Raw genomic sequence first — 15,567 nt, forward strand, 5'->3', positions numbered from 1 at the left:
AACTATGTTCTGCATATGATCAATTTTTAAATCAAGGCAAGTTACTGACACATAAATTGTTCTCGAACAAGTTTCAACAATATTGTTTAAAGTCAGCATTTTGCAAAGTCTGTGGTCGTTATGATTCTTCTGTTAACTAGTACCTAATCAGGAAACAGAACGCACAATGCTTGTGATAGGTCATCAGGGGATGTTTACTTCTCCTAGGCACTTGATCCCAGTATGTCCAGGGGTCCGTGTTTGCCATTCTCTTTATTTTGTATTCTTTATAGGTTTATGAGATTAATCACTGTTATCTTCACTTGTTCATAAATTCTTACATGGCAAGGCGAAAAATTGTACATCAAGTTATCAACAGACCAACATGTAGGGCTCTTTTGATATCAATTTAAACTTCCGGGTCTTTGGACTGAAAGAAGTCAGAAATAGAATCCACATTTTTTAAAGAACACGTCACACGTGCTTTTCCATTAACATCTTCCATCAATACATCCATAATTCCCTGTCGACCATTTCTACGATATGCAAGTTGGAGATGTACATATGATAAACCACTGTAGGCTATGGAATGAGACATTCCCTTTGAGATGATTTTAGAGTCAGTTAGCGGAGAAAGAGTTGACATGTTGATTTCAGCTTTTTCATTGTAATCGGCTCTTTTGATAAAGGAATCTGAAGACAAAGTCTGGCTGTGTGTCATCTCACGACTTGGTTCAACGTGATGTAATAACCTTTGTAGGGCAACAACATCCGGTAATGAGTCATGAGCTGCATATTCCTCTTCCAAGAAATGCTGATAAAGGTTTACTTGCGAATAAGATTTTAGTCCCGGACTAATAATTTTGAAGAGTTGAAGAATATCACATGTGACATGAACCTTGTCAAGGAATTTGTTGATAATACCACAGTTCTGGAATGCATTCATCAATACTGGGATGTCATAGGAAATGATATTGTGGTCAGTAATTTAACGTTTTCTTGTCAGTACTTAAAAAGTCAAGAAACTGCATTAGTCCAAGTCTGATTGGCACGTAGGAAACCTCTTTGTTGTTATGGTACATTTTTGACCCATTCATTTTCAAACCTGTAATTTCTTCTGCTTTTCTACAGATTGGTCTTCCTGGAAGAATATATTGGTTGAAGTGGCTCTCTTCCCTAATTGCTGATATCTGCAAAATGTGTGATGTTCTGGCTGTAAAATTAAAATACACCTGTTTTAGTAATTGGGTCAGACAGGTAGTAAAAGAAGTGCCATATAACAATTACTTATGATGAGTCCATTACAGTAACAAATAATCCTTGTGATGATGAAAATGATTTCACCAAGCAAGGACAGTTGGTAAATACATGTACCTAGACCTGTTACCTCAATATCAAAAACAACTTTGTCCAAAGATTCAAGTTTATTGCATAGGATCTTTCCAACGATGGTTGTTGAGATGGAGGGGGCATTTCTGGCACTTTACTGGATTGTATGTCTTGCAAATTTACTCCCTCGGTATAGACAACACCCTCTCTTACCTCTTCGAAGCATTACCATGTTGCCTGCAAGTAAATGATATGGAAATTGACAGAGGTAAGTACTGTACAAGATATTTTTTGTAAAACACTTATGTTCCCTCATGGCAGCGAAGTCATTAATAATAAAATTATATTAAACCCTATGGTTAAGGTAAAAACCTTTGGTACCAAAAAAAATGCCTGGTCAAATGGAATATATATATATATATATACGAACTAGGAAAGTCATATCAACAATCATTCCTAAGATATGGCCAAATATAAAGGTCTTGTCACAACAAATAAAAATGAAAGCCCATATCCCTATCCATTCAAAAGTTACTTTTGCAAATAAACAGACAGATCAAAACTTATATGTGCCTAAATCTCTGATTACAGGGGCATAAAATAACCAATAAATTAACACGTACCTTTTTGATTCCAATAGGCGTCGTTTGTGTTTAGCCTTGAATGTAGTGGCAATCGCTTCCCTCTTCTTGTGTTGAATGTCTCTGATCTTAGCTAATCTCTATGTAAAGTAGCCTGGCGATAATCCTAGACGGCGATTAACCTTAAAAACAAAAGTGAGCTAGGTTAGATAAATAGAGTGAGTATTACAACTTAAATTAATTAAAGCTGGAACAAAATGAATTTTAGAGCAAGTAGTACACATATCAAATGTATGTTGAATTGAAGATATAATTAATTATGTAGTTGTTCTCTCAAAAAGAATTATTGCACGACTCAATTGAATGATATCATTAATTCAATCGAAGAAAACAATAATTCAATTATTGCGTGCATTACTTGAATTGATGCTCGCTACAATTCAACTGAAGAGAGCAATAATTCAATTATTGCTTGCATTAGTAAATTGATGCGTGTATCAATTGAGTTATTTCTCTTTTCAATTAAATTGTAGCGCGAATCAATTCAATTGTTGATTTCAAATCATTTGAAGATTGATTGATTGATTTTATCTTGCTTAACGTCTCGCTCGAGAATTTTTCACTGATATGAAGACGTCTCATTTGAAGAAAGCAGCAACTCAATTGTAGGGCTCATTAATTCAGCATAATCTATTATATTGATCAACAATTCCATAAATACGTGTGCTTATGCAGAATTGAAGATATCGTTAATCATTTGAAGAGATCATTCTTTGATTAGATAGTTGCGCGCATCAAATGAATTGATGATAGCTTCAAATAAATAAAGATATCCTCATTTATCCAAAATGTCTGATAAGTAAGCGCAATGCACATAATTGTCAAAATGCTTATTCTTTATATGGTGTTACTGGCCGCGGTGATTAGAGGTTAACGATGCAGTGGACCGCCTCATTACAAATTAAACAAATTCACTAAACAAGATGTGACGACTCGTCAATAGGCTCATTGTGCAATGTGTAGAAGGAAATGCACAAGTGCCATCAAAACATCAACTCATCACAAGAACTTCAAATCATCACAACGTTGGACATCCAACTCAACATGTCAAACATATCAAAATTTCATGCAACGAATATGCGTGAATGCACTGACATCACAAAACAGCATATTAAACTCATTATGATAGCGATGCACAAAGTGCACATCAGTTACGTGAAAGGTGAAGATAACAAACAGTGATCAATCTCATAACTCCTATAAGCAATACAAAATAGATAGTTGGGCAAACACGGACCCCTGGACACACCAGAGGTGGGATCAGGTGCCTAGGAGGAGTAAGCATCCCCTGTCGACCGGTCACACCCGCCGTGAGCCCTATATCCTGTTCAGATAAACGGAGTTATCCGCAGTCAAAATCAGTGTGCCAAGAACGGCTTAACAATCGGTATGAAACACGTCAGACAGCATTTGACCCAATGATAGGTTGTATTGACGAACTAGATCGTTATAACGACCATAGAATTTGCGAAATGCGGACTTCAATCGAGACTGTTGAAACCCCTGTACCATCAACTTGTTTGTCAGTAGCTTACCTCGATTTAAAAACTGACTATATGCAGAACATGCTCCTGCATATCGAATGAGTTGAGATATATAAACACCATATACAGGTGATAATGGAATAATGCTACATAAATATGGGAAGTTGACGATGGAGAAGCTGAAATCATCCCGTTTGTCATGTACAATGTATGGCACGAGTTCATTGTTGACATGGCTGTGTAATATATAGAACCTGTTCAAAAGACAATGCAAAATTATTCCAGAATAGTGGTATTTTTCCTTTGGAGTTGGGCTGCAACGAAAGCGCCACCTGCAAAGGCCATAAACATGGCACTGCAACCGCCAAAAATGGAGTGTCCAGCGTTGGTGACGGCGGCAGACCTCAACTACAACAGTCAACGCAAACCAGTGGTAGTGTTGTAACTGGATTGTGCTAGGAAGCCAATGCTATTGCAATCAATACGGGACTTTCGAGATACGCATTCACTCTGATCGCGCGTTGAATGTGATTTGTAGGGTATGTCACTTCCGGATTAAAATAACACATAAGTAAACAAGCATGGAATACTTCAATTGCTATCACATTGCTGTAATAAAATGCTATTTTTCAAAGAAAGGAATCAATACAACCATTTATTTTTAAAAATGCATTTGATAAAATTATGTGTGTTGGCGAGAAAAACAAATCTAGGGAACATCTTGAGGATATCGGTAAAACTTCACGCCTTCCATCCAAGGATACGCGTCTAAATGTGCCTTTTCCCCTTCCATCTAAGTTACACCCAGGTACTAAGCACCTATAGTGACTTGGATCGTCATCGTGGGACTGTGCATAGCTCTGATAGCGAAACACCAGTTGTAGTGATATCAACTTTGCCCTGCAATTGCTTACTATCACGTGACCACGGTGTATAAACGTCAAGTCTAATCGATCGTTCCGGCATATCCCGAAAGTTCTGTATTGGACTGCACCTGAGAGCTGTTCAAAAGTAAATCGTTAACGAGTTAGTAATGTACCCCATCATGATAAAACAGGTGTGGTGGTTTTGGGGTAAGTTGTGGGAGTTTTATGTAATGACCGCCCCTGACTGACAAGAATACGATTGCCTCCATATCCATTCAACATCTCATGTTTTTCATTGTCCTAACATGACCGGAGAAACGCCAAGAGAATCTAAGCAACGAAGAAAATCTAACTTACATGAATTATATAACTTTGAGCGTCTTGCATAACAAGGATGGTTGCTGCTCCTATTTTAAATGAGTGGGAGTTGGTGCTGTCAATCCCCCAAGATTCCAAGGCACAGTGTCAATAAATTGATGGCGAACCGGATGCTGTCCCCCCAAAGTAAACAACGTAGTGCTTTGGAAGGGTGTTCCATGTAATTCTGCATACCTGCAATAGGGCATGTTGCATGTTTAAATGCCAGTTCCAACACCCAATTGGTCTCTGTTCAAATGTTTGATTGCGGGGTGAATTTTGGTCTAGTGTGACAAAAAGGTCATGGAACTTGAGCAATGTTGTCCTTGGACAGTGTAAATACGAAGAGAGAGAGAGAGAGAGAGAGAGAGAGAGAGAGAGAGAGTGAACCGCTAGTGTAAAGACAGCTGTAAATAATTTGGTTTCACATATGGTATGACCTGTTAATGAGGTGCAAAATCAAGGGCATTCGTAGATCTTATGATTGAGGGTTCTTGGATACACTGTAGCAGCTTTCTAATGAAAAAGTGATAAGTAGGGTCAATATAGTTAATATCTTCGCGTAAAAACATATGGCTGAAAAATGATGTTTGAGCAGTTTAAGAGTATTTGTAGCAGGTAGGGAATATATAGGCAATGGATCGTGTAATGTGTGTATCTGGTGGCAGCTATTTCTAATGTAGGTTATGTAAGCTGCGGAATGTTTCGAAGGCCTTGCTACCTACGTCATATGACGCCATTAAAATCAAATGCCGTGATATAACCTTTAACCTAGGTGATTTTTCAGACTGACTGTTCAGGATGTGTACAATTGCAATGTTGTCTACTTGTATGTACTTTTTGTTTTGCGGAATTAGACCAATACAATAGGTAACCGATTTTAGAAAAATAGTATCCCACGAAAGTGAGGGTGTTAACTAGAACCCGTTTCCACCTGGAAGTAACTTACACAACCAAGGTTGGCTGATCCTGCGCCGTCTGTGTAGTTGTAAGGTGTTCGGTGTAGCCCCATTTGATGTCCGGAAAATACACAATGCGTTTAAAATGATTTAAAAATTGAAGTCAAGTATACATGCCTTGATACAAGAATTTAATATTGACATAGTGGCGTTTGAATTTGTCTGTCCATTCTAAGAATGCGGAAAAGGTTTAACATAGGACAAGATATTGAACAATCAAATTAGAGGCATTTGTGTATATTCCTAAAGCTGAAAATATCCTTGATCAATGGTAATAAGCAGGATTTTCAAAGTTGAATCAAAACAAGAATGATTGAGAAGAGAAGTCGATGAGGGATATGCCTCTCGACTTCTCTAAAGAGAATATTTGAACTCCAGCTCTGGCCAACACAAATACATCGAATTTAGTATTTTCTTTATGAAATTAGACAATAAGTATTTCTTAGAAAAAGTAAATAATATCTATACAAGGTGTGACTTCCAATACATATTTAATGTTAAATAATGATTTATTTTATGATTTTAAATCAGATCTGAAATAAACCTCAAACAAAAAAAATTGTTATTTGATTATTTTATGCATCTTTATCATTTTAATTTACTATGAATGATTTTTCCCAATTTGAGGAAAATGTCGCTAATTTTTCCCAATTCAAAAGGAGGGGTGGTAGTTTGAAAAACAAAAAAAATCACTGAAAACATGGGTAATATAAGCAATTTTTGTCTATTCATTTGAAAAATCATTGCCTAGTTCGGTAGTTCAGTAGGCTAGCACTTCGACTGCTGAACTGTAGATTGCGGGTTCGAGTCCAGCAGGGGTTTCAATTTTTTCATATATTGCTCTCTACTAAAGCTAAATTGCTAAATAAAGTAAATTTAAAAGTTTTTAAAAAAAAAAGTTTACTCCAACTTTAGTTTATTTGAAAGATGACACATGTAGTCTTGGGCATTGGTCGATTTCAACAATATGTTACTATGCTGCAGATTGGGGCTATATATAATGAACCTTCTCCCTGTGTCGTATACAGTATATTGTAGAAATGATAAACAAAACTTCAAATCTTAATCACAATTTTACTCAATGATGAATACATTTTTTCAGCGACACTTTCTATGTTTCTCTAAAAAGTAAAGTCAGGCATCTAAGTTTTGTATATCTACATTCATATTTTCAATAATCAAATATTCAAAACCGAGCTAAAAATTATGTATCCTAAAAGAGGGACAATTATATCAACCAAAGTATGAATATGTAGTTTCGAACATTTAAACAAATGGTGTGATGTATACATGCAGCTGGAATAATAAGACAAACTTATATTTCATTTTTAGATTTTATTTTCCGCTTAGCTTTATCTTAGCACTGTAGCAGTAATTCTTGTTTAAGTACATGTGGAAGTTGCAACTTATTGATTCTTGAATATATGTCTATATTTTGTGTCCGTTTGAAACCCTCCATAATTCTTAAGCGTATTGATTTACCTGTCAGTATTTTCAAAGAGGGAGGCTTCGATGACATTTGTTTTAAACTCTTATAAATTTGTGGATGATTTAAGAATATTTGTAGATCTTCTTGTTCCCTCCATTCTTTTAACTCACTGTCAAACACTAGAGCACCTGCATTCAAAAGTAAGTCAATAATACGCAGATCTTGATGTGTTGTAGGGTTATGCAAAAATTTAGAAAGCGGCGTCACACCATAAATGTTTGCGGAATTCACGTTTGCCCCATAGAGAAGTAGCTGACGCACTGAGTCGTAAGAATTGTTTTTCGATGCCAAAATAAGAGGGGTGTTTCCAAACACATGCATGGCGTTTGCATTTGCTCCCTTTTGAAGAAGAGATGTGACGATTTTGCTATATCCGTGAAGAGCAGCCACATGAAGGGGGTGTAAATAAGTCATGTCGTGTAAATCAACGTTGACGGTTGGTGAACAGAGTACAGCGTCTACCATTTCGCAGTTTCCGGAATCAACCGCATGCCAAAGCGAGGAGCACTGTCGCATGTCTTGTAGGTTAACATCAAAACCTGCTTTCACGAGGATGCTCGCTATTTCCACATCCGCGCGAACGAGACAGGGGTACATACAGGTGTTCTGCAGCGAAAAAGAAGCAATCAATTCTTTCGTAGCCCCTGGCCAGTTGCGCATTCTTCTGACGTCAGCTCCACGGTCCACAAGAAATTGAACGACTTCTTTTCGTCGAGTAGCCACGGCAAGGTCAAGCAAAGTGTATCCTCTGCTGTCACTACTGGAACACGACTCTTGAAATGTGAAATCAACACTCAGATCATTCCTAAGTTCCTTTTCAAGGGATTCTAAGTCGCCTTCTTGGATTATTCGATTGAGGTGTTTTTCGTCCATCTTGACATTTAAGCGTCGTAATTCCCAAGGACATTTCTAACTTCAAGCACCGAAGAGCTATTTCTGTTTAAGTCGGGTTCGCACTATGCTCAAGTTGTTTTTAAGACATGTCACATTGTGTTGTAGTGTTATGTACAGATAAAAGAATTTTTTGTGAAAGTTCTTAAGAAATCCCTCAAATTACAATAGATATAAAAGGGATAGATATGATAAAATCTTAAATCGGGCTCAGTATCCAGGTTATTTATTTTGCGTCAACAGTCAAAACATTCAAAAAACTTTCAAGTAGAATCTAGTAACTTTGATGAAGTTGACATAAAAGATCTAAAGCCTGAACTTAAGCAAATAAATAGAATGGATCCAACGAAGGTAATTTTGAATTTGTATTAGCAGTATTTTTCAAACTCCTTGAAAAGAAGTTCAGTTTTCATTTATCTATTCATGTTAAAATGGGCAAAACCAAGTGTTGTTCTCAGTCCCCTTAAACCGCGTCCGCTATTAAGTTGCTAGTCCCGGTAAAGTAGTTATGCCCCTCCCCCTTCCCAAATAGAAAGTGTTGGTCTGCTAGATATATGCAACTTTGAACAGGTTGGGAACACTTCCCCTATAGCGAGATATTCTCGCTAAAACGCGATTATCCCTCTTTAGCGAGAAATAAACATTACCATAAACAGGTGTTTTGGCATCTTTATTGAAAATAATGGCAAATCCCGTGCAACGCTGAATAAGTGCGACACACACTCAGTCTGATTAAAACCAGCCCCCCTTCTCCTATCGTCGTCAGGCGATAGAAGAAGAGGGGCTGGTTTTAATCAGACTGGACACACACTCAACATGAAGAGAATTGTTTCTATGAAATTGAAAACATAGTCAAGAAATTTCATAGCAAAGTTTCTGCGTAAGTCTGAAATCCAATACACATCGTGACTGTTTTTGTTTTGATTAATATATTTGCAGAAGCATCACACATTTTAGCACTTTTTCTTCTTTTCACGTGGAACACAAAGAGATGTATACACGTATCAACACTTCGCCGCGAGTTACGTCCCTTTGCGGGGTCAGCCAAAGGTCAATCGGTGAAAAACCAAGTTTTCCTTCTTTACCTTACCAAATGTAAGATGTTATTACTTGGAATTTTAGCCAATTACCAAGTTTTCATACAAGTTAATGGGTTGCCCCAATCTGGGGCATATTGTAGTTAGCTGCAATTGATGGAAAAATAACAGATGTCAAAGTTACAGATAGGAAAATTACAAAGGCCAACGTAGGGAAATACGATTTTTATCCGAGAGATGGCGGACAAGGGACGTAACTTTCGCGAAGTGTTGATACGTGTATTCCATGGGTGTTTTTCTCGGTTGTACAGGATATATTTACTCTCGCTAGAGAGGGATAATCGCGTTTTAGCGAGAATATCTTGCTTTTGGGGAAGCGTTCCCAACCTGTTGAACTGTTATGTATTTTGGGGAAAAATCACAATCATAGTTAAACTTGTAAATCTCCAACATACATATGTTACTATTATCATATATACACTACATGTCTAAAACACTATTCAACAATGCTATGCCATGTTATTACTATTATTATCATTATTAATAACAGTTTGCTTTGGTATTATACAATGAGTAATAACCATTACTTGTTGATGTGTTTTGCCAATAAATAATTTGAATACAGAGATGAGTAGGAACGTGTCACGTTCTCCCGAGGTTGATAGTCTGACATAAATTCTCAATGTTGTTTCCAATTTATAAATATCTAGATCAGTAAATCACAGAGTACAAAAAAAGTCTAGCCCAATGTCACTGCCTGGTAAAAATTTAATTGAGCCAGTAGAAATTTGGTGCCAGTGCAAGCCACACTGGTCTAGTATTTATCTCCAATGGCACTTGGAAGAATTAAAGTAGACGATTATATGTTGACAACAATTCATCTAGTTTTCCTAGACTTTAAAACTACCCATGTTCCAATTTAATAGAGATATCAATACTATGGTGTACTATGATTAAAATGAAACAAAAAACTTTTATCATACCTCAGTATGAGAATTCTATGCAACGTGTAATCTGATTGGTTTAGACAGTCACATCCCAGGGATGATTAAACTTCATATCTCCCTCTCAGACATCATATCTCCCCATCATATTTTACTCCTTTGGCAGCCTCGTACATTTTCCATAAATTTTATGTGAAGGAAGACATAGTTTATTGTGACGTCACAATAAGTCTGAGTCATTGTACTTTCATAGATTGTAAAGCACAAAATATGTGGGTCTCTTGGTTTTGGTTGATACAAAGACAAGAAAATAAATCAGCAATCAAGGAGAATGGAAATACAAAACCTGGTTATCATATCACTGTATTCCATTACTTTCTAATAGGTAGACGGCATGGTGTTACATATACCGTTATGAGACCTCAACCCCATACAATGTATAGATGAGTGGACTTCAATTTCAAATGCGTTTTTTTAGTCTTGCTTGCGTTGCCCTCAGGGAATATGATTTTTCTTGGGTGAATAAATCTTCATATATCCCCCTCATTAGTATGCAAGAGACTACGGTTGTAGAGATGCAAATAAAGATAGATCAAAACAAAGTCTGTCTTCTTAAATTTCTAGGGTTTACTTCTTGATATTCAAATTTTTAGAATATACTTCAATTATTTTTATGCTGCAATAGTTCAAATTGTAATATTTATGTTACAAATCGCACTTTCCTCTATGAACCAACCAATTTCAACACGCGCCACAATCCGTTCATACTGACTATGAACGGATTATGAACTAGTTTAAAGCACGCGACAGAGAGAACGTAATGATTTGAAAAAATACAACATGTGTTAGGCCTACAAAGATCTCGCAAAGTCACACCCGGATTAAGATTGTGAACTTACGTGGATTATCATCCCAATCTTCTGGTCTCCTAGCTCCAAAATACATTGCACCGTGCAATGTTGATAAAAGACAGGGTAGGAGGAACTGTGATGTCATGTCTATGTTTTGACATATGTCACAATACGACTCTGACATAGGTGGATCTTAGGAGTTTATTTTAAGCAACAAAATATTTCCTAACTCATAGAAGCAATGTAAACAAATGGTGATTTAGCAAATGAACATCTTTTTTCACAGAATTTGCCTCAAATCCAAATTTGTTCATCCTGACCATGAACAGCTCAAAAGTGATGTTCATTTCTTAAATAAGTTGTAAGTGAAATGTATACCTGGCGTGGATTGTCTCAAATTTCTTCAGAATTGTGCCATACTCAGCATGCTGGTGGCTAAATTTTAATAGTAAGATTGTGTATTGTAGTTCCGTCCTAATGACGATGGAACTTTGTGGGGATTCAGCACACTAGAACGAACACGAAGACTAGGGCAGCAAACATATCAGCGCGCACTGAAAAATCACGCAGCATGGATGAAACCTAAAAGACAGGGATCTGCTACAAATCCCGTTCACCAGCAGGGGTTACAGTGGGGGGCGTGTCCTATTTGTGGTGTAATGTATTTTATCTTGTTTATTTCAATATTATGGTTGTGTTGATAAGAATGATACATATATGTTAAAAGTTATGTTAAAATTTCCAATAAAATCAGTAAAATTATGATCAAGGGGTTTTCTCCCTCTGATTTGATAGAAAATTCAACATTGATATTAAACATTTTATGTTAAATTTTTTATATTAACTCAAAGTGTGTTTTATACCAAAAAATTATGGTTCTGCATACTTATGTTGAAAGTATTTGCCTCTATTTCATAACGGAAAAGTCAGAAGTAAACTGAATATTGAATTATCATGATTATCAAAGAGAGATTTGAAAATTCAGTTCAGTGAACAGTAAATAATAATTACTTCTTAGAATGTGTAATCCAGTAACACAACATTGTCATATTGTGGTTATTAATTTTCCCCATATTCTTATTGTTAGTACTGCATATAAAAGTGTAAGCACTAAATTGAGCTATTCCATCATTGATACTGTAGTAATACATGTTCATGCATTACTTGCAGAAATCAGTTGAACCCAATCTTCAGCTGGAATCAGCCTTCTGTAATGTCAGGAAGATGATGCATCAGATTTCTCAAACATGTCAGGTATTTTTCCTTACTTATGTTTATGCTGATTAATGTTTGAACTTAATTTATGTGTAAATGTAGCATACCATATCATAGTGTTTGAAAGATTAGAAGCTTAAATATTTTTAAAAAGCTGTTCTATCATGTAGCAAACTTCTGAATGGGTCTTCTCAGTTTAAAGCAAATGACAAGTATTGGTCTTTTATTAGGGCAGTATTAATAGATGTTACCGACTTACTGTATAGCAAGTTTTTTTCCATGGGTGTGAAATTTGACATTTTTAATATCACAGGTGTACAAATAGTTTTAGTGGAATTTATTTTGGCAGACATGGAGTTCCAAAACATAAAAATTGATCAGCAGTGTTAACAACGTATAGATCTGTAAAACATTTTACTCTCATCAGAAACAACTCGCTTAAAAAAAAAACGGCTTCAAGACTATAAACTGAGAATATACCTAAGTAAAAATTTTGATTACTCATACATGTATTTTAAGATTTATCTATAACAAAGATGTTTAAAAGAAAACTGTTTTGAAAGATTGAGAGAGATTTAGAGAGATTTTGAATTTGTGATTTGCAAAACTGGTTTTCAAAAAGAACATAAAATTTCATACAACTTGTTTGACAAAGAGTATAATAGCTCATTACAATATGTTATATATGTATTGCAGAAGTACTACTGCTCAAAGGAGGGAGAGCCCCAGACAATGCGTGATACAAAGCACTGTATGAAATATCACTGTTCAAACACGGAGCCAGCATCACAGACAACAGGCAGCCGGGAGGTAAAGCTTATCACAGAGTTAGAAATAACCGTGCGTCTGACAACAGGCGCAGCCGGGAGGTAAAGCTTATCACAGAGTTTGAAATAACCATGTGTCTGATGGCCCGAGACACATAAATTTTGCCAGGGGTGAACAAATTTCTCTGTAGAGACACCCAACCAGACATGTTAGATTTCCACTAATTAAAATTTAGATATATGAAATGTACTTGACGAAGTTGTAACAAGCCAAGGGGCTTTATAAAATTACATATGATTGAGATTGGAGTTATGGACACTGATTTCTATAGTCACATAATTGCTTCCATTAAAAGATATTTATTATTAAAAGTGATTTCAAAAATTGCAGTTATTTTCTTAGGGCTGATAAGGTCTTTGACAGGGTTTAAAATCTTACAAGTTACCCCTGCATGTCTAGCAAATTTTACAGTGAGTTTCAAACACTGTCAATCATCAATAAGTGAAGAGAAACAATCTGCATGCAATAAATCAGAATAAACAAGTGAATTTTTATCTGCAGTTTTGCTTCTTCTAAAAACTTCTAAGATTTTCAATTTTCATTGGTTATCTTTGTTAGAATTTAAAGGATGCCAGCCATATCATCAATTTCATTTGTGACATGTTGATTATATACATGTAATCTGCTATTTCATGGATAGGAACACTTGTACTGCACTTACTCTGTAATTGTCCGCTCCCAGGTCAAATATCAATACATTATTGTATAAATAGTTTATTCTGTAATTTTACACTCCCAGGTCAAATATCAACAACATTATTGTAAAAATATACACTTATTCTGTAATTGTTCGCTCCCAGGTCAAATATCAACACATTATTGTATAAATATATACTTATTCTGTAATTTTACACTCCCAGGTCAAATATCAACAACATTATTGTATAAATATATACTTATTCTGTAATTTTACACTCCCAGGTCAAATATCAACAACATTATTGTATAAATATACACTTATTCTGTAATTGTCCACTCCCAGGTCAAATATCAACAACATTATTGTATAAATATACACTTATTCTGTAATTATCCACTCCCAGGTCAAATATCAACATTATTGTATAAATATACACTTACTCTAATTGTATATTCCCAGGTCAAATATCAACAACATTATTGTATAAATATACACTTTTAAACACAAACCATTTAATATTCAAATTTTATTCTGATTCCATGCAGTCAGTGGTCAAATATGTCACAGATTTTACATCAAGTTTACAATTATCAGTCATCTATTCCAAAATGAATGCTGTTTACTTTCACTAAATTTAAAAATGTATGGATTCAAAATTACAGAAATTTGAATAAGAAATCCATTCTTGTTTGTGCAGATCCAAATGCGAAATACAGCAAATGAAGATCTCTACACGTCAGAAATCATGAAATCGACATTCGTTCATTCTCCACAACAACAGACAGGAACCAAATCTGGAGGGCAAACATCTTTTGACATTGCTGCATCTCTGCCCAGTACCAAGAAAGTCAAACATGTCCGATTTTCCCCAGGGGAAACATTAGAGGTCCATTTCTGTGTATAAGACCTCTGCTGTCACAGTGTTGGTCTTCTAAAATATGTTGAATTTCCAAAATTCTATTCCTTTTATTGTTTTTTTCTTCTTTTTCGACAGTAATTTTAGCAATCATTAAACCATTCCCAAGTGCAATTTTGATGAAGGGTTTCATAAACATTCGTTTTGTTACCACACGAATAAATACCTCATATAGGATGTTGCAGCATTAAATTATTTTGGGGTGATTTTAGGATATTACAATTTTATCTTCTTTTTTTTCATGATTTTGAAATCATATATTTTTGAAGTGTATTAAAACTGCACAATTTTTAAATTCAAAAGAAAAAAAATCCGTATGCCAATATTAATCAACGATAAAGTGCGATTTGCAATTCTTGCCGTTTTATAAATCTTTACACAGCACAAGTCTTCCAAGGTGTTATCAACAGAAAAGTGTGTGATTAACCTTTACACATGTAGTGTTTATTGCTTTGATGCCACCGAGTGTTCACTTTCACTGCAATACCTTATCTCTACGATACAAGTATCTCACTTTTAAAGCGTGTTCACTATTTTATGACTTTTGTAAAGACCTGTATTTATACTCAGAACTTGTTGTATTTTGTGTTGAATTTACTGTGCCTTTTCTAGTCAATAAAGTCTTGATTTTTTTATGGTTGTTTGGTTCTTTACTTCAGGGTCTATCTGTCTGGTCTGTGAGACCTCGATTTCAGGATGATATCAAGCTTTAGCTCTGAAATCTTCGTGACTTGAAAATTACCTCTTTTGTTTTTTAGGTCACCTGAGTGACGGTTAAGGCCCATGGGTGTCTTGTTAGATCATACCGTCCAAGGCCACTGGGATGCATGTTGGAAGAAATGGTTGGCTTCTCTGATATGGATATATCCAGAAATATTGTGGGAAATGTCTGGATGATTCTGATGGAAGTTCATTCCGATTAAAATCAGATCCTTTGATCCGCTCACATACATCGCCACGTGAGCGGATCAAAGACCTGATTTTAATCAGATTGGTTGAAAGTTTAGCAATGGAGTTCCATATCACATCTGAGATCCTTATGTCAAGTTTACAAGCTTGCATAAAATAATGAAGTGGATATTGTGATTTATTTTTGCACTGAAACTTTGTAAAATGATTCCCCTTTTAAAATGTACAAATG

At 35.6% G+C, this 15,567-nt stretch overlaps 2 protein-coding genes across 2 annotated transcripts; one reads left to right on the plus strand and one right to left on the minus strand.

Annotated features, from left to right (window-relative positions):
* Window positions 1–3,709: 3,709 nt before the first annotated feature.
* LOC130053639 (ankyrin repeat and SOCS box protein 3-like) lies at window positions 3,710–7,977 on the minus strand. The gene is made up of 2 exons (XM_056161004.1): window positions 7,366–7,977; window positions 3,710–3,841 (listed from the first exon to the last, which is right to left on the minus strand). Exons 1-2 carry the CDS (start codon window positions 7,975–7,977, stop codon window positions 3,710–3,712), a joined length of 744 nt encoding a protein of 247 aa, XP_056016979.1.
* Window positions 7,978–8,213: 236 nt separating this feature from the next.
* On the plus strand, window positions 8,214–15,059 carry LOC125676080 (A-kinase-interacting protein 1-like). The gene is made up of 5 exons (XM_056158764.1): window positions 8,214–8,346; window positions 11,295–11,483; window positions 11,998–12,081; window positions 12,739–12,852; window positions 14,208–15,059. Exons 1-5 carry the CDS (start codon window positions 8,332–8,334, stop codon window positions 14,412–14,414), a joined length of 609 nt encoding a protein of 202 aa, XP_056014739.1. The 5' UTR covers window positions 8,214–8,331; the 3' UTR covers window positions 14,415–15,059.
* Window positions 15,060–15,567: the final 508 nt, after the last annotated feature.

This window comes from Ostrea edulis, chromosome 3, assembly GCF_947568905.1.
Source record: "Ostrea edulis chromosome 3, xbOstEdul1.1, whole genome shotgun sequence".
Taxonomy (NCBI): Eukaryota; Metazoa; Mollusca; class Bivalvia; order Ostreida; family Ostreidae; genus Ostrea; species Ostrea edulis.